Source organism: Orbicella franksi, chromosome 14 (genome assembly GCF_964199315.1).
Source record: "Orbicella franksi chromosome 14, jaOrbFran1.1, whole genome shotgun sequence".
Taxonomy (NCBI): Eukaryota; Metazoa; Cnidaria; class Anthozoa; order Scleractinia; family Merulinidae; genus Orbicella; species Orbicella franksi.
In genome coordinates, this window is record NC_138158.1 from 14876721 (window position 1) to 14901173 (window position 24453).

The window sequence follows — 24453 nt, forward strand, 5'->3', positions numbered from 1 at the left end:
TCCCTCATAAAAAATGAACGGTCCCTTTTACTGTTGATAAAAATGAGTCAACCAGCGCGAGAAATTAGACAGTTATGTAAAAATCATGAATAGAAGTTATATCAATACTGGTAGGCTGTGTATAGCCACCAGCTCTCTAAAATTTCTTGGCGAGTTTGCAGTTGTACACCAGCAACGTACAGTTCTAGCGAAGCATTTTTCTCTTTAGTTTTGTCTTTAACCGGAAATATACTAAAGTCCGGTGCACTTAGGCCACGCGACTACAACGCCAGAAGTAATTGCCGATTAATTTTAACAAAAAGAGGCCCCATATTTCCTGTGCCCTACAATTTTCACTTTAATTAATCACAGTTTCACGGCCAATTTCATTTGCTTTACATACTGCACTGCTTACATGTTTCTAGGTTCCAGGAAAAGAGAAATTTTAAATGATTTTAGTCGACGTTTTGTATTTTCCATGTTTTTGGGGATGCCAGTCGATTTTTACGGTGATATTCTACGCCTGGCATGTTAATGTGTACAGCACAGGGAGGAAATATCTCCAACTACAGTTTAGTTTTAAGTAAAATTTTTCGCTTGCTTGCCCGTTTACCCTTTGTTTATTTATACACGTATTCATTCATTCAACCATCCATCCATCCGTCGGTCCTTCCCTGGTTCTTTCCTTCTTTCTTTAGTTTATTCATTTATACACTCTGTCCGTCATTCTAACATTCCAATTTATTTATTTCTGAGCGATTTCGCAAAAACATGCCCGCTAATCCAGGCAAAGGTAGTGACCTTAAACTCAGAGGGGCTCCGTTAAGTTCAGACCGGGCACATTGCTCAGGCACCGGCCTATTTGCTGGCGGTTTGCTGGCGGCCAGTTGTCAAAAGCAGGGGGGAGGGGATGGTGTTTTGTACTGACACCCTCAACTAGCTTAAAATAAGCTTGATATTGACTGTGTTTCTGGGTATTTTACTCAGTTTTTTAACGTTGTTTGAAGCTTCTGTGTTGACATGGCACCCTGCTGGAGTGGTCCATGCCACGTGCATGCGTGAGGGGCCAATCTCTTAGCCATGGGGGTGGTCAGAGGACTTCTGGCCGGTGAGACTGTCTTTCAGTCAATACGGGCATGTCTTTGCGAATTCGGTCAGATTCATTTGTTTGTTTACGATTTTATTTATTTAGTTGTACGTTATTTAAATATGATAAAATTTTCCTTTGAAATTTGATTAAATTAACAGGTCCGATCATCCTCACGTGATCAGTGGGCAAGGCACTATGGGATTAGAAATCATCGACCAAGTTAAGGATTTGGACGCCATAGTTATTCCCGTGGGTGGAGGGGGTCTGCTGGCTGGAGTGGCTCTCGCTATTAAGACAGTTTACCCCAAAGTTCAAGTTATAGTAAGTTTAAGACTGTTTGAAGCTCTGCATGCGCAATGAAAAATCAGCAAGTTTCAGTCGAGGTCATTAAAATTAGGCTAAAGTATCGAAGAAGTTGCTGAACTTAATTGTCGCTAAATCATGAGAAAGTCAAATTACCTACTGTAGTTGACCTCAGGTGTCGATGAAATTAGTCACCCTTAAATGATTTTGCAGACTTAGCTAAAGCAGTAATTCGTTGCCACAAAATAAAAATTTAGCTTCGCATGTAGTATTTTATGTTCAAAACAGACTGACACTTGAAATTGTCATTAAGAAGTTGACAATTCAACTCATAATTCACTCATAGTTAGCCTTAAGGGCTTGAATGAATGAATGAATGAATGAATGAATGAATGAATGAATGACTTTATTTAAGTGTCATAAGTATTTAGCTTTAAAAAAAAACTAATTGGGGACACTTTTTACACTATAAAATATACCTTAGCTAAATATAAAATTATTTACAATTTTTTTTTTAATAAATCTCCTTCTCAATTCCTTTTCACACCTATGAGTTGAATGCAAGAACTTAACGGTATAAAATGTTTCCAAACTGCTGATCAGGGGTTACCTGCATGGGCTCTCAGTAACAGAATGGAAAATGACTGTAACTTCACACTTGCACATTGCAGACCTATTTTCGTCTGGTTTTCAGGGTGTTCAATCTCAGAAGTGTGCGAGTTTTCAGGCCGCAATGGATGCTGGGCAACCTGTTAAAGTCGCCTTTGATGAACCTACAAGTCTAACAGACTGTAAGTTAAGCAGACTTCGTCTGTTTTCTTCAACCTCCCATGTAGTTTGCGATTAATTGTAAGCACTTCGTCGTTAATTCTTACTACTGTGGAACCTCGATTTAACGAACCACTATATAACGAAATCCTCGAACGATTTTGCTGGCCCCAGTAATAATAAAATATATGGAAAAGAACCTCGATACAACGAAACCTCGTTATAGCGAACATACATTTTGCGAGTCCCTTAGCCCTTCGTTATATGGAGGTTCCACTGTATTTGCAAAAAAAAAAAAAAAAAAAAAAAAAAGAGAGAGAGATTGCAGATATCTGGAAAGCAAAGGGAGAGGTTTTGTTACTTTTTCATTTTAACAATAGGCCACGTTCGTTATATCAATATTATAACATGCCTCCGAGGCTTTCAGGACAAACTCCTATATTTGCTGGTGTTTTCAGTTGTATCCAAGTCTTTTTTGGGGGATTGAGGGACAAAAGGAACTTTAACAAATTTGCAATTTTGTCCTGAAAGCCTCGGAGCCAGGTTAGAATATTGACATATCGAACGGGGCCTGTTTACGGGGTTGGATGTAATTTGTTATCGTCAGATATGTGAGGAAAAAAACAATTGATGACGTTGATGAATTATAATTGCTGATATCTACACTGATCATGGTGTTATTCTAACATATCCAGCACTAAACGTGCCAGAGGTCGGAAAGAACGCTTTTCATATTGCCAGAGGACTCGTAGACAAGTTAGTGACTGTCAGGTAATTAAAACATACGCACATAAATACAATCAACGTTCCCCGGTAAATAGGTATACAAAATGAAATAATTTTCTTATAAATTTTCTTATTAAATTAGATTATGAACTCTAGATTTCTACCACGTAATAGTTGACGAGGGCGCAGCCCGCGTCAACCATAACCCATAGAAATCTCGATCTCATACTCTAATTGTCTTAGTAAAAAAATCTATTAGTCGTTCAAAACTTTATCTAAATCGTCTACACCTACGCTTCGAAAACACAAAGGTGGCCGCCAGTTTGTTAGCAAGCACACACTGCTAGGCCATTCACTGTCTACAGCAGAATAGACAGTGAGTAGGGAAGCCAATCAGAGAATTGAACAGCATTCTTGATAGAACGCTAGTAGATTTATTGTAACTTTTCTTATCCAAATTCAGCGCCATTTATACAAAAGGCAGCAAAATAATGCACTTCAGATTGAATAGCGAAGTCAGTGAGAAGTATAACGAACAAAGAAACTTAATTGAAATGTTTAAACTGAAGTTTAAGAAATACGTCTACCACGGCATAGCCCATTTTACGCATGATTAAGTATATTTACAATTAGTGCAAAGTTTCGACAAACGTTATTTTAGAGTAAATTATCGATAATAGTACCATAAGAAATGCATTGTACATCTAAACAAAAAGAGAATTTGTTTTATTTTTTTTTCTACTTCATTTCATTTCATTTTATTGTATTATATTTCATTTTATTTTATTTCATTTTATTTCATTTTACTTTATATTACTTTATTTTTATTTTATTTTATTTATAGTTTGACAATAAAACTAAAGGGGTACCAAATTCTAATGTGTGGAATAATTCATTTGGTCATTGCAACGCGCGACATGTTCAATTTATCACTTTTTTTTGCACTCCCAACAAGTAGTTCAACTTGCCAATACGAGCTAACACAAAAATCATATGCTTTTACCTCTGTAGCGAGGATGACATTGGTTCAGCCGTTTTGAAACTGACTGAAAGTGAACAAACCGTGGTTGAGGGGTCTGGGGCGGCTGGTGTCGCTGCCTTGCTAGGAGGATATTTACCAGAGCTGCGAGGAAAACGGTGAGGGAGAGTGTCTGGTAGAAAGAAACGTACATTAGGGAGCCTTGTAAACTAACGTGTTGTAAAAATGGCGTATACGCGTTTTAACGGGAAAGGTTTACAACGTGAGGCCTTGTACTTACCCATTTATCGATCGACTCCTGTTTGCATTACTGTGAACAACACATTTACAAAGTAATACATTTTTGCAGTAAGATATATTTTTTTCTGGTAAAGGAGCACCCATTTTGCTTTTGTCATTTATGCTAACAGCTACTTCGTGTAGGATGGACCCTAAATGGTTGACTTACTGAAGGCTTCAAATATATCTATAAATGCACTTAAGTTTCGCTCGGACCTCACAAGGAGCAGTGAAAACGAGCTGATTAACTGAGTGCATGGTATTCAACTATTAGCTTCTGAGCTCGAGATTTCTGTCGCGTGATAGTTGACGAGGGCGCAGCCCGATTCAACCATCACGCATAGAAATCGAGAGACAATAATCTAATCGTTTTAGTGTAAGTCTACTAATCCTTCAAAACTTTAACTAAATCCTCTTCACACACAGCCCTCGTCAACTATCACACGATAGAAATATCCAACTCATGATCTAGTTGTTCAATAGAAAAGGACAACGATATTATTATTCTGTTAGACACGTGGAAAACTTCACCCTCGCAAGCCCAGCTGTCATATTTTCATTCCATTCTCAGAGTGGCTGTACCTCTCTGTGGGGGAAATATTGACCCATCTGTATTGAGCTCTTGTATCGAAAAAGGACTAGTGCTGGATGGAAGACTGGTGCGAATTGTAATAACCGTAGATGAAAAATCCGGAGGACTGGCGCAACTTATTTCTTTGTTGGCTTCGGTAAGCGCACGGTAAGTTAGTTGGGCTCCTCTTTGTGAGATCAGATCAAGAGTAGTAATGTAGAATTATGGGCAAACAAGTGCTCGTACTCACCGCCAACGCTCAAAGCATCAGCTTTTTCCAATTTCATTTTCGCGGTTTCATTTCTCCCTTTATTAAATCCATTTTGAAATCACTGGTTATCCTTGCAATCTGATTGGCTCTCAGTGGTGCGATTTATTCACGAATCGCACTATTTTTTGCCCTAAATCGCATCTTTTTCTCAGCCAATGAGAATAGGACAGTAAAACAAAACAAGAAATCAGATTTCAAGATTAGTTTGAATTAATCCATAAAATTTCAGGAAAATGAAAGGCAAAAAGCCATTGTGTGGAGAATTTTGCAACTACTATTGCCAAAACTTTGTTGTTATTGTAGTTTTTTTCCAAAAAAATTGACAAATTCAATTAATTACAGTTTCTGAATGACGATTATGAGCTCCTTCAGGCTGATGACCTACTTTAATGGAAGTTTCCAACTTTCAGTGTCCATTTTGACGAATATTTTGGCGATTTTTCTTCAACATCTGTTCAAGATCTGTACGATACTGAGTCCAGTAAAACATAAACAAACGAAAACCACACAACAACAAATTCAGAGCCATCTCAAGAAGGTAGATGTTTCCAGGTTTCTGGTAGTTTCAAACGAGGCAACAAAAGAGCTCAAATCTGTCGCTGTGAATAAACATAGTCAAAATACGCCACATTGCACAAAATAGAGAATGAACGAACGTCTTACGAAGCCGGTGCCAGTCCCGACATCTTTGAAATATCTTAAAACAAATGACGCCGCAAGAACTTGACAAGGTCCTGAGTATTGCGTCCTACGCCGAGGTCACAAAAAGAAACGGAGATGATAACGAGCTGGACTCCCTTAAAATCATGCCATTGAACGGTATTTAAAAGAAAAAACAAACGTACTATCCACTGGGCATCGTGCACTCGAGGGAGTTTCACAACTCAAAAGAAATCGATCGCAGAATTACACAGGATATGCACCTTCAAATTCCTTCTCCAAAGACAATGAAAAGTCTCAGCCTCAACCACAGAAGAAAGGAAGGCCTTCCATAATTGATTCAGGTGACGAGAACTGAATTTTTATACCTGAAGTAGACTATTTTCGTTCTGACTTCAGAACTGCTTGTTTCTTTGTCATGCTCGAATGAGGTTTCGTCACATGACACGTTTTGCATACTAAATGAGACGTAAAGGCGTTTGCGGTTCCGCTTTTTTTAACAAACCGGCTACTGGAACAATGTACCAAATATCTAAAATTTAAGGCGATAAAACAGTGCGATTTCAAAATGGATCTAATTAAGTGGCAATTGAACTTCGTGTCGCGCAGTTTTGGTCTGAAATCATACCTGTGATTTCAGACGAAATTGCACTCCACTCAGTTCAATTACCATTATTAATCAAGTTCAGTTTGTTAATCAAGTATTGCTGGTCTTCCTGGTGGGTATTTAGTGTATGACCCCAACTCTAGGTTTTTTACTCTCCTAGCAACTCCTCCTTGCCCCTAGCATTTCGACGATACCTATTTACCTTCCCCGTAAGAGAGAGCTTTTTTCATGAGGGTTATGGATTTTGTGCAACAACACGACACAACGTCACTCCGATCAGGGCTGAAATCCTTCCCCGTGGATCCAGAATTAATCAACTGAACAACCCTAAAGCCACACTAGCTGGGAAACAGCTCACTATAATCATGTATCTTTGTTTATTGTTAGGATCCGAGATATGACTCAAGAACGTGTACTAATCGACGACAGCATTTTCACTTTAAAGGTAGTTTATTTAAATTTTGTTGTTGTTTTCCTCTGGGTTTACCAACATTTTTGTAGGCAATTCATTGATTTCATTAAATTCCCATTTTAAGCCCTGGACATGGTTTTGTTAAAAAGGGTTTTTATGGGCATATTGTCAGAAGGAAGATTGTCGTTGTGAAGAGGGGCGAGGTTTATTACCCCACAGAAAGAAACTTTACGTTTCAAAATTGGTTGGGATAATACTTTAGAAGTGATTTTGCATCAGACGTATTGTGAGTGATGTCGGTAAGAAAATCAAATGGTAAAACTAAATATTGATCACAGACACAGACGCAGAGACTTAACTGTCCTTTAACGACTCCGAAAACAACAACAACAACATTCTTTCCAAGTGTTATACTCGGGAATTTGATGGTTATCAGGGGGGGGCTCAATTTGTTTTTGGGATATGGGGCTTTGGAGGAGAGGGGATAAAAGCCACAAAGGGGGTATTTCCTTCTGGAGGGAGCTCATTGCAAGACGTTTACGGCAGTTGGAATACTTTATCGGTATTACACGTCGTTTTAACACCTCTCTCAGACTTTCTGTTGTTTATTTGACAGTGCAATATCTTGGTCGAGGTTAGAGATTTCAAGCATGCGCAGTCTGTAAAGTGGACTCTAGAGAGCGCCTACAGTGACGTGTTATGGAATTCCCGAACCAACGAGAACAGCCTGCATAACATTTGCAATAGCATCTGAGATCCAGAGTTTTTCTGCAAAATAACAGTATGAAAAGAACGTTTTAACATATATACTATTGCTAGGCAGGGCTTGTGGAATGACAGGGATATTGAGAGATGATTACAAACATCTAAGCGATCTTTTCCATTAGTAGAGGATAAACTTCTTTGTTGCACATCAAGCAGTGTTAATAGGTTTTTGTAGAGAAAAATTAAAAACAGGATCAGTTAGATTCAGCTACTCATGTTCTCGCTCTGTTAACGTGTAGGGTTAGACAGAAGGTTTTGGCCCTCTAATAAAATTTCATTTCTATGTTAAAACTTTTGTGCGAGTGCTAACAGATACCAACACAACTTAATAACCGGAAGGAAAAATAAACATAAAAAATCACCACTCTTTTGTATATAGCTTTTGTAAAAGTGGAAATAGAAGCCCCGTAAGATTTAGATGACTCTTAAAGGCCGCCGCACACTAGCCGATTAATTGTCGGCTAGTGTGCGGTGAATTCAGACAAGTCTGCGACAAGATCGGGGTTTGTCGGGCGACATCTGACACTGCTAGATCTCAAAACGTCTCGTCGAGCCTTGTCGGCTAGTGTGCGGTGGACTACGACAACGTGTCAGGGCTCGCGCGCGCCTCAACCAATTAGGAAATGCCATGAGAGTTACGTCATTGGAATAGGCGCCATCTTGATTTTGGATGACTCGGCCCCAAGCCTAAACGCGTTTAGTCGCGACAAAAAATCCCCTTGTGTGCGACAAGCTGATCTCCTGACAAATTTTAACTTGATTTGACCGCGACAAAAAATCTGTAGTTCTACGACAAAAAATCGGCTATTGTGCGGCAGCCTTAAGACTTCTGAGTTCACGCGCCTTCCCACCTTCAGTAGAAGGTTCATATTAAAACAAACTGTTTCTTTTGTTGTATCAAACTATCTACTCAAAATTTATCGTCTTTTCATTTACACCATTATGATTTAGAGTATTTTGTGCTGTGTGCAGTAATAATGCAGTCAGCAAACCTCGTTACGTTAAGGTTGCGTGCTCAAATGTTCGGGCGCGAAAATTACTTCGAGACCATTTTTATATACATACAGCTCAATGGCGTTAGCTGTCTCATGAACTCAGCGCGGGGTGGTAACTGAACGGATTTTAGTTCACCGCGCTCTATCTTGTCGCATCGTCGTGCATTACGTATAAACTTTACTACTTTTTTAACGTATCGGTTGCCTATTTTTTTCCTAAACATCCAATCACACTTCTACTTTCAATCCTGTTGTCGCCGGCTAACCGGTCAGCGGTTTATCACCACACCTCAAACCCCTTTCGTACTTGAGCCATGCGTAAGGATGATCTGTCTCTGGTTTGGTAGTTGATATTTGTAGTTGATAGAGTGCCGATATAAAGATTAGTTCCCCGTCTCGTTTAAAGTAACGTAAATTTTGCAATGCAACTTCGGCACATTAATTTGGTCCCTGGAGCCGGATTTGAATTAGCGATCTAAAGACAAAAAGTACTCAGGTGGATGCGCACTTCTATAAGGCAGTTACTGTCCTTGCTTTTTGATATTTTATATGATCAATTTCTCAACATGAAATTGTACAAATTTCCGATTTTGCTGAACTGTCATTTTGATTGTTCAAAACAGAACAACATTATTTTTACCCCAAGGTATCTTTTAGGGTTGCATTCAAAGAGTAGAAAACACTCTCGCAATATCCGTCCGTCATAAAATCTTGCCACATTTCTTTATACTCATAGATTAATGCATTTGTTACATTAAGCTCTTATGAACAACAACATACAAATTTCCTATGCCAATCTCTGCCCAAATATCGAGACAATTTCACTTTGACCTTCACAATCCAAATTGTCATAACCTGTATGCTTGATCATAACAGATAGTTTAAAATCAGGATTTTCAGTAATTCGTATAGCATGATCGTCTACCGGTTAAGGCCATTTTCGATTTTTCCCTTGGGATATTAAAAGTTTAGCACGGGTGTCAGGGAAGGGTCACATCATTTGATTTCCAAGGGTCATCGGAATAGAATTTCTCCCAACATCATCTTGAGGTAATTAAGTATTAGTTCGTGGTACCGGTGATCGTCTAGGTAAGGGCAGTTCTAAAAAGATGTATTTTTCACTAACAAAACTAACCTCGCCCTGATGTTTCTTAATAGGGTCAAAGGAACACTTAAAAAAGCTCGAGAGAAAATGTTAGTTGAGCCTATTGATACCCATATATTCTATTACATCATAGGCTTGTGTGTGTAATTAATTTATTGAAGGTTTTTCCTCTTCAATTTTTTTTGACATTTGCATCGTAAATGGGTAATTCCGAATTTACAATTAATAGTATTTTATACACAAATTTAATCAATCGCTCTCCGTAAAATTTAAACTGTCCGCCTGCATTTTTGTAAGCGGTCGATATTTTGCGAGCTGTTGTCATTGCGTTTGGGTACTCAGTAATATGTTCCTAGTTAATTTTAATGTCAATTGTTGATCGTAGCTTCTCGGGAATTCTCCACTGTCTTGGATCTTCGGACCAATTCCTTCGCGGCCTCCGAACAGATTTCTTGCGTTTGACGGCAAACGCGGTCTAGTGATTGATACACCTGAAGAATAGGAAAATCGAATGCAATCAATATTAACCTCCTGACTTGGAATATGCATGTTACTTACTAAGGCCCCGCCCACACGTATCCGGCTATTTTTGAATCCGCAACTTTTTCTTTCCGGATTCAAAATTTTCCCCGTCCATACGTAGCGTATTCAAATCGAATTCGCCTGACTACACGCATCCGAGGGTTTTCGGATTCACTCTAGAGAAACTAGGCCTACACGTTGTGCCGCCATATTGGCTTATTGTTCGGTAAGAGACTAAACACGATTCTGCTACGTCATCGGATTCGAAAATTCACCGTCCGCACGTTATCGGATTCGTTGCGGATTATTTTTTTCCACTCTAGAAATCGAATTCAAAAACATCCGGTTTCGCTGTCGAATTCGCCGGATGCGTGTGGACGGAAGCCGTATCCGGAAAGAAAAAGTTGCGGATTCAAAAATATCCAGATACGTGTGGACGGGACTTAAGTATTCTATCAAAAGAACTGAGCACAAGCATGCTTCTCCCAAGCACTTGTAAATGGCAACATAGTTACAGTGTAAACTTTTGCAGCACTGAATGAGAAACTTTGTAAAGTGGTACAATGTATTCCCAATGTTGATGCAGCATGTTATACAAAAAGAAAATTTGACACAAGCAGAAACGTAGTCTGCATCCGCGTTTTGATGTCCAGTTCAGTCTTAATACAAGGTTATTTTCTTTCACTAATGCTTAGAACTTGCGCTTCTAGAAGTATAAAAGTACTTTTTAAAGTAGGAAAAAGTTGTTGAAAAGTAAAGTGCGTTGGCATAAATAGGCGGTCGTAAGCAATACTTCAAAATTAATCATTTGTCAAAAGAAGAAGCAGAAGCAGAAGCAATGACAGCTGAAAGTGACATGATAAGCCTGCGGCTGCGATCGGTCTTTTTCGGCTGCTAGTTCATATCACCAAAGTTAAGTAAATATTATAATTTCTCTCCTGGTTATTATACTCGCAGGCTGGAGTATTATCGAACAAGATTTTTTTTTACATTGGCAACAATCATGGTCAAATCTAGAATCATTAAAATTATCTGTAGTGATCAGTTGTTAGGCGCACAGAGACAAATTTCCTTGCCAGTGACTTCTTTATTCTCATCACCTTTCTTCATAACATTTTAGAAATAATATAAAGAGAAACTAATTCTCGATCAGTCTGTGTGTAAACAGTGTCTGGCAAATAGAGCGGCATCGAAATATTCGTTTTATGTTCGAGCAAATTCAAAACTTAACTGAGGCAGACAATTGTTTTGAAGTATAGATCCTTGAAGAAATACAGATTAATAGTGTTCAATAATTCATTGGTCAGCTTTTAGCATAACCAAAACGAAGAATAATTAGTTTATTTCAATGCAAACTTTGGTTTTCTTTTCCTACAAAAAGATGTCATGTAAAAAATTAAAAAAGCTTCCCTGCCTTGCTAATAGTATTTTTCATTATAATTTGTGAATTTCTTATAATTTCTGCAGCAGTTTTCTTTTCTTTTTTTTTTTGTTTTTCAGCTTTATTCCGCTGTCAAGACTCCATATTTCAATCACTGAGCTGCTATCTACCGTAGATACATTAATATTTTGAAGTTTAACGTATTAACGCACTGAGTCGATATAGTATAAAGTACAAACCGAACTACTGTAATTTTCTAAGCTTCGAATATTGTGACAATGAATTGTTTAACATTTTAGCCGTACGTGAGGCTCCTAAAATATGGCCTCAGTGAAGAATCCTTTGTACTTTTTCATTGTATGTTACGTTTTGTTTCACTGAGTTTTAATTTAAAGCCAATATTTAATATAAGCCAAGGAATGTAGTATGTCTGAAATGAAGTTGTACCAAGTTCGTTAAAAGAACACTTGTATTTTAAAGGCGGAAAATTTCTTATCTGAAAAAATTGAAAAAATTCGGTTGAACAGTCGAACATCTTGTTTAAACATATTAGGAAAAGTTGGGATTTTGCAAAGGTTGATAGCCTCTTAAAATTACATTTCACTTGAAACGGAAGAAATAAAATATTTCTATGAAATCTCGCACTTCGAGCCTTAAATGAAATTTTTCTTCAACAGATGAAATGTTACTGGAAAGGCTTCGCTAACGTTTTTGTTCAGTAAATCTTGAAAATTATGAAGAGGATAGCAAAAGAGAAATTAAAATCATTTAATATGACTTACACTATAAATTTCTACTGTTCAACAATATTTCTTCTTTTTAAAACCAGCAACTGTAAAACGGTAAGCCACCGAGGCTAACAAACATTAATAACTCACCTTGTTGAACTGTCTTTTTCCTACGTTTCCGATCCCTGCAGTAAAACACTCAGATTCTGAAAACAAAGTTACAGTAAAAAACAGGACAAGGAACATCATGGCTGCCTTCATCTTGTTGGTTGATGTGGATACACTGCGAGGTTATGGCTTGATTGACCCGAGCTGGAATGGTCGTAGAAATGTGAAGATTACGAAGTTGTCGGCTTCTTTTATAACGACATATCGAGGAAATTGGCGTTGCATTCAATAGAATTAAAACACTGTTTGCTCACAATTATTCCATCCTTGTTAAAGAAAGGAAGAAGAAAACTCAGTTGTCTTCATTAGCTGCTTCTCATCTAGCGCGTTTCCGCAAGCCTTTCTTCTTCGAGAGGTAATTTGAATAGCGCAAATAGCTTCCGAAAGTAATGGCGGCCTCTTTTGATTGGTCATGGTCGATCTCAGGTACATTATCCCAAAGCGATAATTAGAAAATTACAGAAAGTACCGCAATAGCTTGCGTGGAGTTTTGCTGTCGACGGAAATTACGAAACTCTAAAATGATTCCACAGACTTGTTAGTGAACGAGAATTATTGTTAAAGTAAACATTGAACAATTTGCTTTTGTGTTTTTCCGGAAAGCTCTTAAAGTATTCGGGTAAAGCCTTTTAGATATGTTATCTGTAGCAGTCAAAATGTAATTGACCAAATAAATACCTGGTTTCTTCGTACACGGAATAATGTTTGCATAATTTTTTCAGATGTTTAATTTATTTTAAAGTCAATGTAATTATATGGGATGATAATCCCAGAGAGATAGGAAACTTTGCCGCCCCTCTGTCGTAAAACGTCTCTTAAAAGTTGGTTTGGCTTTCTATTGTTTTCAGCTCCTTTTCAATGCCAAGCAGCATTTTCTATTAACCTCCCCCGATTTCGCCGACAATATTTCCTAATTACTTTGGCCTTGACAACTCCGAATTCGCCCACTTCTTTCTCAAAATCAGGAAGAAATTGCCTGAACTTAAAACTTTCGAAAACTAGACACGAATCTTGATCTTATCTCTTTCATTCCAGGAAGTTAATTGAAGATTCACTCGTAAGCAACGGTTAAAAATGTTCAGTGAAATGTTCGAACGTTCTCAGATCACAAGTTTGTATCGGTAAAGTTTGATTTTGAATTTAAAGGTTCTAAATTTAGCCTCAAGACTTTCCCTCGTTGATGATTTCAAAATCTTTCACTTGATGATTGCAAAATATGTTTCAACGGGAACAAAGCACTACTAGCCGAAAACCGTGTTTCTTAATATTATTATTGTTACTGTTGCGCTTGTTTATCATCTGTGATTGAAAATAAACTCATTTTCAAAATCAAAATATATATATTTGTTTAATTGACAAGATATCTCACTTGGTGTAATAAACTTTATATTAGTTTTGTCATCTGAAAATCGCCTGACTGCTGGTCACTCTTTGTTTAGCTCTTTGGGAAACTCTAATTTATTCGATCCGAACTATCTCGCGGAGATAATAACGTGGTCACATTATTATCACAAAAACTTTACCTCCGCAAAAGGCTTACTTTTCAATTGTCATTTTAAACTCTTCTGTTGATAGATTTTAGGTTGGTTTATCATTTAAATCACACAATTGGTTTTACTTGTGTAGTTTTAAAAAGGTAGGGAAATACGGCTTCAAATATGGAATAATTATTGTATATCCAACATTTGCCGCAGAAATAGAGTTCAAATAAAATAATATAATAATAAAGAGATTTATCGTTATCATAATGAACTCTTGCAGAAAATTTCTCCTCAGTGTATGTTTTTGCACTATTAATGTTACTGTTTGCAGTTATTCATTCCTTCATGGAAGAAAATTGCATTTACAAAATCAGTTTTGAACCGACATAAATTTTCAGGCAATGTTAACGGCCTAGTAATCCATTAAACCCACTTTTTATATGTTGTATTCATCTCTGGCACCTTTGACAAACATTCTATTTCTTCCGAATCTTGCAGCTGCTGCCCAGAACATAGCGTAATTTGCAATTATCGTACCTTAATATAATGTAAAACAATGTTTTAGAGGCTTCGTGAACATTTTTTGCGGTTCCATGTGAAATGAAAATTTCAGATTTGTAAGTGAATCGTTTTATAAGTTAATCCAATGCCAACACATTTGGAGCGTAGTAATTGCTTGCCTGTTTTGCCTGTGTGAACCCAAATGAGGGAAAATGCACTGGTTTAAAATGAAAGTGGTCAAAACCTCAACATAATTATTTCTTGTCTTCTTGTTCTTTTCTTCCGTCGATGGTCAAAGCCTGTGTCGTTTAAGATGTTCAATTCAAAAGTCCATAACCTAGTTATAAACTACTAAAGTTCTAAAAATTAAAACGTCACTCAGGCCATGACGCATAAAGTGAATTCAGTGACTACCCAAAAACATTGTTTTAAAAAGAATACAAAGCCGTTTTGCTGTAATTATATTTTCAAGAAATCAAGGTAAAAACGATTTAAATATTATATTTAAAGATCTAAGGATTTAAATTGGTTAGTGCTTTTCTAGCCAAATCCGTTTTTAAAGTTGTTTGAAAATGTTTAGGATAATGAAAACGAAAAATTTAATTTGAAACTTTAATTACCCGCAGACGTACAACTGGATTGAGGCGAGGGAGAAGAGAGGGGGTTTTCAGTAGCTGTTCATCATCTCTCGCAGAAAATTTGATGTGTCAGCTGTTGCCACAGCAACCGCATTTATTTGATATGCCAGTCTAGTCAAATTTTGTCTTTCGAAAACTTCTTCGTTTGTTCCAGTTTTAAATACAATAATTGCAAAATAAGCGCATTGTCACTTTTCATTTTGATTTTGAATTTTCAATCGACTTACGTTATTTTCAGACTAAAATACCAAATTTTTCGTTCGTTTTTCTTCCTTATGCTTACGCTTCGATTCATTCATTTTCATCTCAAGGTTTTCTTATCTCGTACAAGCACCTAGCACTGTTGACCTGGAAAGTGATTCTGCGTGAGACGATATCGTTTCATTCTCCGACATTTTGGGCCAGGCTGATCAACAATTTTGATGATAATCAAAAGTACTGGAAGCGCTGGACATATACTAGCTCTTATAGTCCGAAAAGCCTCAGCTTCACAATGGGGCGTGGCCCAGAACAAGGCAAGATATAACAACCGCACTGGGCCTGGAATCCCATACAGCCGGACTTTATAGATGGGGTGCTATTCCATTACAGGGTTAACCCCAGCATTTAGCTCTCTGGTACCCATTTGGACACCTGGGTGAAAAGAGGCACTGTGAGAGTAAAGTGTCTTGCGCCCAAGAACATATCCAACTCGATGACTGGCCCGAGCAGGGCTCGGACTCGGACCACTCGATCTGGAGTCAAAGCAAGATCTGCCACGCCATCTTGTTCCCACTTGAAAAGGGCCAACTTGAAACTCTTTTCAAGTCTAAAAATCTTGCAACTATTTACAGAAATTAATGCTTTCCTTTTATCGACATGTCATGGCAAAATCCTCGCTAAAACAAAATAGAGCGCAAAAATTGGTGAAAATAGGGTGAAACGGGAATCAGAGGAGAAAATGTCATAAGTTAGCGGATTTTTATTGTAATTATTTTACACAAGGTAGCTGACAAAACATTTCGATTCATATTGGCCCAAATTGTCCGGTCTCCCACTGCCGTAACAATTGCTTTTCACGTCATAGCCCACAAATCTCCCGCACGTAAAATGGCGTCTGATGTGTTCTCTCTCCAGACCTTTTAGAAGTCAAAGTACCTCGTACGTAATGGCACAACAGTTGAAGTTCTCTTCGAGTCTGTACGGAAAACATTACAAATAAGCTATTTTAGAAATGTTATATATGGTAAATGTTAAACTGAGTACGTGAAATGAAAAATGATAAATTACATTCGTTCAACAAGGGTACAAAGTAAAAGGTCATGGATTGGGTTGAAATCTGTCGAGGACTCAGATTTTTCTTCTATTTTTCCCACGCTCGTCACAACAGATCAGAATTTTCATTTTCTCATATCATACGGCAGCGTTGAAATGTACTATCTTTCTTTATCTCCCTCCACCTAGGTAGCTTTTGCTGATCCCAGAGTATGCAGGGCACGTGTGACATATTATAGCAGTTCAATCACGGTATTTTGAGTTATTTTTGCCACGTACAAAATTCACTTTAAATTGAAAGAAACCTGAAAATAGTAGTTTACTAAGCTATAAAAACACCAAACAGACAATTTAATGATAAACCATAAAGGAACAAGGATGGTTAAGGAGGGAGAAGAATAACACGGATTGCAAACAACGAACTTGAAAAATTTAGGTAAAACTTTTTAAGATACACAAACCGTGACGCGGCTCCTTTAACCTAGTAATGACGAATCGCCTTGTGTCTCTTGTGTCTCAGCGGTTAGAGCAAGTGAAAGGATTCCGGAAGGTCATGTGATATACCCCTACTTCTTAGCAACAACATTTACATTTTTGTCAACCACATCAGATTTTATGAGAACGCGAATCCTCAGCAGGTATTGTGATTTTCAAGGTTCTCAATGAAAGCTGTCGAAATTGCTCAGAGAAATTGCGAGAGAATTTGTTTTGATTTTCGCCAGGTTCTATCACATGGTCGATTTTAATCATTTTCCTTTGAGTTTCAATCCTGTACTTTCATGGATTGAGCGTAGTGTAATTTCTCCTCATAGTACGATGTATCTATCTCAACGAAACAAACGCAAAGAATATAGAAACAATCAATTAACCATGGATCAAAATCTCCATATACAACAAATTTTCCCGCCGAACTAACATTTAAATGAAATATAGAGCTACTGAAGATGAATTGACATTACGAGATTGAAACAGGGAGTTGAAGTTAAGTGATTGCATTTAAAGCTTGGAGCTCAATCACACAAAACAATTACAGGTACACAGGTGTTGTAACTCAGAAAACATGAAAACCAAATTTAGAGCTAGGACACAAAGCCGGCGGCAACGTCACACGGACGCCATTGAAGAGAACTGTTTCTTTCATTTGCCCGCCGGTAAAATTAAACTTTGTGAATATCCGCTTCAACAACGTAGTCTATTTTTTGGTATAAACAGCTATCCTATTTCACACTCTCTAAGACATAATTGTTTCTGTGGCTACTGTGGCGTGGAATCTTTTTTATATAGATTTTCCCTATTGAGATGTTTGCCTTCAAACAAGTAACGTAATTTACATTGCATTCAAAAGTAATCTCTACTTTTTGAAGGTTAACAGGGAAAGTTAATTAACAGACACGTGGCGCATTTTGTTTCTTTTAACCAAAAAAAAACAATAATTCAATTATACAATTTTTATGCTTATTTTAACGACGATCATATTTTTTTCGGCATGTACTCGACCCTTTTTTTCGCTGCTCACCTTTGAAAGCATTTATGATCAGTTTTCCTGTTACTATGTACACAGAGTTATGCTAGTCCAAATTTTTCTCTAATAAACTCGAGATCCTTTTTTATTCGGCTCCACTGCGTATGAAAATAGTAAAGACATCAAAAGCTTTCTTTTCTATCTGGACGAAAGAGAAAACTTCCTCGCGCATTCGTAAGTTTAAATGTTTTCTTTTTCTCTACTTTTAAAAGAAAGAACTTTGATGGCAGAAACATAGAAATAAGTCTTCCCAACAACACCTTCTCATTTCCGTGTACAAGTGCCTTAACCAGTGGCATTTCATGTTTATTCTAATGATTTGCAATTTTAGAGTTGTTTCAGTTGTCGCCCAAAAGTGTTGAAAGCAAAATTGGTTAAACAAATAACTGCTGTCATTCATTGGAAATTATTTCCTTAACATTTCCTCTGCCACGATGTGAAGTAGAACGACAAACGATTTTCTGTGACAAGTTAGTTTACCTTCACAGCAAGATCTCGCTTTCCTTTCATTCCCATATTTCCGATGCCTGCCGTAAAAGCTTTTGATCCACAAATCGCGGCAAATAGCACAAGCAGGCCAACTAGAACCGTCGATTGATTCATTGGTAATCTGTGTTGCTCGGCGCCTTCTCTAACTTTCTGAGTGATGCAAATTTCCGTGGTTGTCTTTTCTAGTGGTCTCCACTGAATACGTCGATTCCATCTGGGAGAATTACTCCAGTGGGCGGAAATTAGACCATTGTTTATCTATATCCTGTTTTTTTCATTGTAAAGTGTCCCGGCTTTTCTTTGACGTGTGCCTTAGAGAATAACCTGGACAAGTTTGTTTTCAGTGTTAGGAAACGATTTTTAAAATATGTGCGATATTTCCACCCTTAATTTATACCTTTGATCTTGCAAATTACTCAAGTGAAGCTTTTCTCTCTTTCTCGAAAGGATGGTTGATATTCTAGATCCCTCAAAATGAATTTTTAAACATGGCAAGAGATGCAGCATGTAATATGCGTTTAACTAAAGAGTGAGTTTGAATTTTTAATTTTTAATTGGCGTAAGTTATAAAACAATAGAAAGGATATCAAGCTGGAACAGTTTTAAAAAGGTACTGAAGTTTTTCCTTTGTCATGCTAAAATAAAAGCCTGCGGGTTATCTAAACTAGAAAAAAAGAATAAATAAACAAATTTAAACAACTTACAACCCGCTCCATTACTTGCTGAAGTCGCAAAGATACCTATTCGCATTTATCTGCCTTTTTATCAGTTTCGCAATTTATCTGAAACGATACATTTTTCTTCTATTTAGTATTGACTAAACCACAAAGAATTTAACCCTATGACCTATAAAATATATCGATTTCTAATCTTGTTACAAAGGAAAACATAAAAGCATTAATTTTGAATTTAACTTACCGCTTTTTTTATGTAGGTTTTTTTGTGGTAACCCTTCACGCGGCTGGCAATAAGTGGGGCTGTTTTTTGTTTGATTTTCAGAGTGTTGAAGTCTATTCAGTAACAAAAGATTCAAACAATACTGATATATCTCAATTAACTACCAATTAGAAACGAAAGATAATTTCGTCGGAGAAGGAAAATTTTAATCTTAGGTAATGTTAATTGTAACCAAAGTTTAGTAATGGGTTACGGAACAGACTACAACTCCATTAGCAGATACATGAGTTTTTAATATGTCTGTCTGAAAGTTTCGCTTTTAAATGGATCCTTTTCTTCTTCTTATAACTGTATTTTGATAAAAAGTATAGCACTGTAAAACTGCATAGACAAAAGAAGCGAGTGCGCGGTCTTCATCTGTGCGGCATCGCATAGATTGACGCTCTGGAGTCAGCTTTCGCTTGTCATGACGCAGTTGTTTTTCAATTGTTCATAATCCCACGAAGCCTACTAGTTTCGCAGTGCTAATACTACAGCTATAATTCAGTTCGTCAACAAATTAATAAGTACATCTTTTCGACTTTTCCGGAAAAACACACACCTCTAAACGAGATGAGTTGAACAAAATTTACAGGGGAATATAATATCTTTTGTAACAGTGAAGCAGGTTTTAGTTTAAATGGGCCATAAATTGAATTATTGGATCCTTCCACCTATTTCAAACTCTATTAACTTTGTCGCTCATTCGCGGAGAGAACCGTCTGCTAAAAGCAACAGTCTATACATTTTAGCACATATGAGATCTTGCAACTGATATAAGCCAGAAAAGAGCGCCCACAAACTTTGGACGCGTTCAAACTACGTAGCAATAGACAAAATTAAAGATAGCGACACAACTTAATTTGCCAGCTTAAAATTAAATAAAATACAACTTAATTTACGTTAAATTAAAGTTGTAAAAGTATCCTAGAACTCGAACAAATGCAAAATTTGTTTTTATTGACGGCGCGGTGCGTGAGCAGGTGTTCATTTCTAACTGAAGCGGTGTCTTTTCAACTTTAGTATTAGGAAAATTTGGGAAGAAACATATGGCAAAGATACGCTTGGCAACAAAGAAGACACAATATAACGTGAAACATAGCTCCATGTTGTTCTTCTTTCTGTAAAATAAGAGGGATATATTTAAGGCATGTTTTTGTATTGTAATAGCACAATTGAACGAAGCTATCTTGAATAAAAAATGATTTGGTTAACTAAGCGTCTCCACTCAACCAAATGCAGCTTTTGTTTGTAATTTTCTGTTTATTTCGCAGTCTGAGTAACATACGGGTCTTTGTCAGTAATCAACCCATACCTCGCTTTGTATTATTCTAGTTTTTTTCAAAATTACTTTAAGGGAAACCATCACAACGAGTTTTCCGCTTTTGGGATTGATTCAAACAATACTAAAATTATGAATGAGTGCCATCGCTGGTACACTCAATCACTCAATATTTGTACAGTGCAGAAAATACTCGTTGGCACAATTTTTGTATTTTTCTTTGTTTTATAATAATATATTACCATGCACTTATACGAAGGATAATAACAAATTGTACCAAGGGTAAAATTGAACCACAATTTTGTCTTAGATAAGTAACCTTGCACAAACCCGGTGCGCCTGAAATTTGAAATGGCCTGTGCATTAGGATTCAGCAGGCGTGAAAAGCTCCGCTGTCTTAACTTCAAATGCATCAGTGTTAACAAGCGAATAGGCATTGAAGGCATTGAGGTCAGACAACGGCATTAAATATTCACGAAAGAGGATATATAACTCCAAAAGCGATATCATGTTGAAAAAAGTCAACAATATGACGTATTTTATGTCAGCAGTTAATAATTTGGCGCCAAAAATGGGTCCACCGCGTTCGGCAACTCGCTCTTCGATCGCTGTCGCCAGGAAGATTAATAGTTGTGTTATTTTGAACAAAACGTGCTGTTCCTCGTCAAATTAAACCCTGAATTCTAGAATTAAACATTAGACGAGGTCAAAGCAACTTAGACATTGCCTTTATTTTTTGTTAGCTGCGAAGAAACAGACTATAATTAAAGGACAGTTCAGTTGCAGCCGGTCGCACTGCGTGCGCAGCCACCGTATGCAAGATGAACATCTCCAAATTTGTAAATTTATATCAATACGTGTACAACGTGTTTCGAAGGTAGTCAAAGATCACCAGAAATTTTACGAAGATAACCGCGAAAATAATCATATTTCCGAACAATTCAGAAGTTCCTTCGAACACTACCGAAGATTATACGAGGATTACCGGCGTTTGTCGAGTATTACCTGAACACATCATCCGAAGGTTTGTGAATATGTTCAAAAATACCCGAAGGTATTTGGAAGACCAAAACCGCCGCCTTTGCAAAATTTACTCGACATGCTTGCGTATTTAGAATCAAACTGATACTAAGACTTTATTTAACCTCGAGTAGTGGAGGCTTGTTAGACCTCGTAGCAGAAACAGTTAATGAGTCAAGCCAAAAAAAAATTAAAATCTAGCTAAAAAGAAACTATACCAAAAAAATCCGTGAGCATATATCCATGCCATGTAATAAACATCTTATCAGCCGAACTTAGTCGGCCTGTATGAGAGAATCTTGACCTCGGTCGTGTGTACAGAACTCGCTGCGTTCGGTCTGTACTCACGACTTTGGTCGAGATTCTCCCATACAGACGTCCTGCTTTGCTAATAAAAGTTTAATATGAGATACTAAAACATTGAATCACATATGGCAGGTACAAAGATTTTAGTTATTGTACAAATAGCAATCACAGGTGCCAAATGTGTCTTGCTTAATTTCCCTAGTGAATGTTTTTTTTGTCAACAGCAGTTCTTAGTTCGCCGTCCAGAGAGTTCCAGATTTTCTTGTGTCATTTATTATGCAATAAAAAAAAAAAATTATGGCAGTACCTAAATGGCTATTATACCAATCCCTCTACAATGCAACGAGCACCCATCATACGTGATGAGACTCATCAACTATTGCTGCGCACCGACGCTAAACCGTGGATTCTTGAAGAAGTGAAAACATCGTATCACCTTCAGTGGCCCCGTCTCTTTATGTCTTGTACCAGAAAATCTGATGATCGGATTGATGAATGTGCAAGTCTTGGCGATCAGTGAAGGAATAGCAAAAGTAAATAAAGAAATCTCTTCAGGATTCCTAGCCTCTGACCTAATCGACACTATTTCCTATGGAATCTGCACACAGTCACGCGATGTTTTGTCAGTGGTGCATTTGGTCTCCGTTCTTTTTGTGCCTTTTGTGCCATCAAAAGCATTGCATTTAGCGGCAAACACGAACCACACAAAAGTTAAGATCACGTACCAGGCATCAGCGGAGCGAGTGGATTTCCATTTGATCGAGCAAACCGCTCCACTTCCTGCTTTCGGATAGCATGAGCATCCCAGTGGAGGCAAACTTCCCCGGGTGTTAACAATTTACTAAACCACCAGAGTGATGGTGGTCTTCCCAAGTGTGCAGTTTGGTGTAGAATGGAGGACAGTTTGGTAGAATGGGAGACAGGCCACCACAGAATGGTTAAAAATGTACCAGTGACACCCCAAGTCGAAGAGACACCGGCTCCGGGAGACATTGGCTGCAACTCCCAATGGCATTGCTGTTACAGTGAGTATGAAGTCGGCCAGGGCCAAACTAAGGATTGGAATGCTGGCTGGACTGCACAGAATGGAATGCACCTTGTAGAGGACCTATCGTTGCCAGCATTATAATAAGGTAGAACGCTTGCATGAACCGTCTTTCTATCGAGTTATAGAAACACGAGTGGAATTTTGAGAGAACGAGAAATGCTGTGGGAACGCGAGTCGCAGGCGAGTGTTCCCACAGCTTTTTCGAGTTCTCTCAACCTTTCACGAGTTAGAAAGAAACTTTCGAACGTGTTAGACAGAACAAACCCATTGGATATAACTTGATATAATCCTCACCGTGCACATTTTTTACTTTCAATTCCAGTTGATTTGAGATTTGCACTCGAAACAAAACGAGGGAACTTCAAATACTCTCATGAGTCCGGGCAACCCTAAAACACAGAATCCAGAAACCGAAACCCGGAATCCGGAATCCGGAATCCGGAATCCAGATATTGCTCTGAGAAGACTGGTGAGCAGCACAATAGCAACAAACCGTTGCTGTGAGTTTCTGGCAGTCTTTTAATAAGGATGCTTTGCGACCAACCTGTTTTCCTGATTCTAAAATCAAGAAAATCGTAAATTAGATGTAATTCAGTTCTAAGTTTTGATTGTTATAGATATAAAATATATATTTGATTTTCAGGCCATGATTAACCCGATATTAGAGATAACAATTCACAAATCAGAACTCTCAAACCTGAAATCAAAATTTAGAAATCTGAAATCTGAAGCCAGAATTCAGCAATCAGAAATCGCAAATCGCAATCCCTGAAAATCTGAAATCCACAGTTGAGCATTCAGAAATCAAAAGCTTACTTTAGACGCTCTCGCGGTGCTTAAAATCAAATTACTGTGCGCATTATTTAGATTCTCATATTCATAGCTCTTACCAGAAATAACAGTTGCACGAATTAACTTCGACAGACGAGGAATTCTTATTTCACTTGGCCACTTAATTTTTACAGGCAAAAGCTATGCACAGCGTATTTGAAAAACTTGTTTTCTTCGATTTGTGGATTCCGGTTTCCAGTTCCGGATTCCGGATTCCGGATTCCGGATTCCGGATTCCGGTTTCCATGTTTTAGGGTTGCCCCATGGGCCCTGAGATACACGACCAATTTGTAAGTACATACAAGTCATTTATTTTTGTGTCTCTGGTAGCAGAACAGAAAATTTCAAGTCTTATATCATATATTTTCGAAATTTATTTACCTGTCGGAAGAGAATTAGTTCAGTCAGTTGTAATCCGAGTTTACAGTGGTAGGTAGTTCTCTCTGCTCCAATGCAAGTGGATTCGCAATGTTTGATTTGATTTCTATGATCCGTAGCACATTGAAGAAACCTTCCATGATTATCATTTGCTGAACAAAGACTCCATTATCAAACTTGTGTCCATACCTTTGTTCTGGTTGGAAGAATTTCTTTCGATGTTGACATCTTTCCTTTAGTGATCGTTCTTGTATTCCATCGAAACGGCATCTTCAATTTCTGTCTTACTCTCTTAGAGAAATATCTGATTTGATCACTGCTGCATGTATACCGCTGCAAAGCACTGTGAAACAGTTCATCGTTGTTTACAAATTATACTGCTGAGGGCAACGCCGGATATTAACAACATTCTCTCACGTTATACAAACAGACTTATTCCAACTCAAGCCAAATTTATC

General features: G+C 37.6%; 1 protein-coding gene and 2 long non-coding RNA genes across 4 annotated transcripts in view; 1 reads left to right on the forward strand and 2 right to left on the reverse strand.

Annotated features, from left to right (window-relative positions):
- The window catches only part of LOC145467250 (L-threonine ammonia-lyase-like), a 16373-nt gene extending 8974 nt beyond the window's left edge, over positions 1-7399 (forward strand). The window contains exons 6-12 of the mRNA XM_081450801.1: positions 1228-1390; positions 2067-2163; positions 2836-2911; positions 3878-4003; positions 4696-4863; positions 6621-6678; positions 7262-7399. Of these exons, the coding sequence (XP_081306927.1) occupies positions 1228-1390; positions 2067-2163; positions 2836-2911; positions 3878-4003; positions 4696-4863; positions 6621-6678; positions 7262-7399 (826 nt within the window). The remainder of the gene's footprint in view (positions 1-1227; positions 1391-2066; positions 2164-2835; positions 2912-3877; positions 4004-4695; positions 4864-6620; positions 6679-7261) is intronic.
- A 301-nt stretch (positions 7400-7700) lies between these two features.
- LOC145467799 (uncharacterized) lies at positions 7701-13272 on the reverse strand. Its single transcript, XR_014042117.1, has 3 exons — positions 12292-13272; positions 8638-10001; positions 7701-8589 (listed from the first exon to the last, which is right to left on the reverse strand). It is a non-coding gene; the product is annotated as an uncharacterized LOC145467799 (long non-coding RNA).
- A 1673-nt stretch (positions 13273-14945) lies between these two features.
- LOC145467841 (uncharacterized) lies at positions 14946-19190 on the reverse strand. Of its 2 annotated transcripts, XR_014042129.1 has the most exons (3): positions 19113-19190; positions 18186-18518; positions 14946-16106 (listed from the first exon to the last, which is right to left on the reverse strand). It is a non-coding gene; the product is annotated as an uncharacterized LOC145467841 (long non-coding RNA). The 2 variants fall into 2 exon arrangements; XR_014042128.1 differs by lacking the exon at positions 19113-19190 and having other exon boundaries at positions 18186-18798.
- Between the last annotated feature and the right edge of the window lie 5263 nt (positions 19191-24453).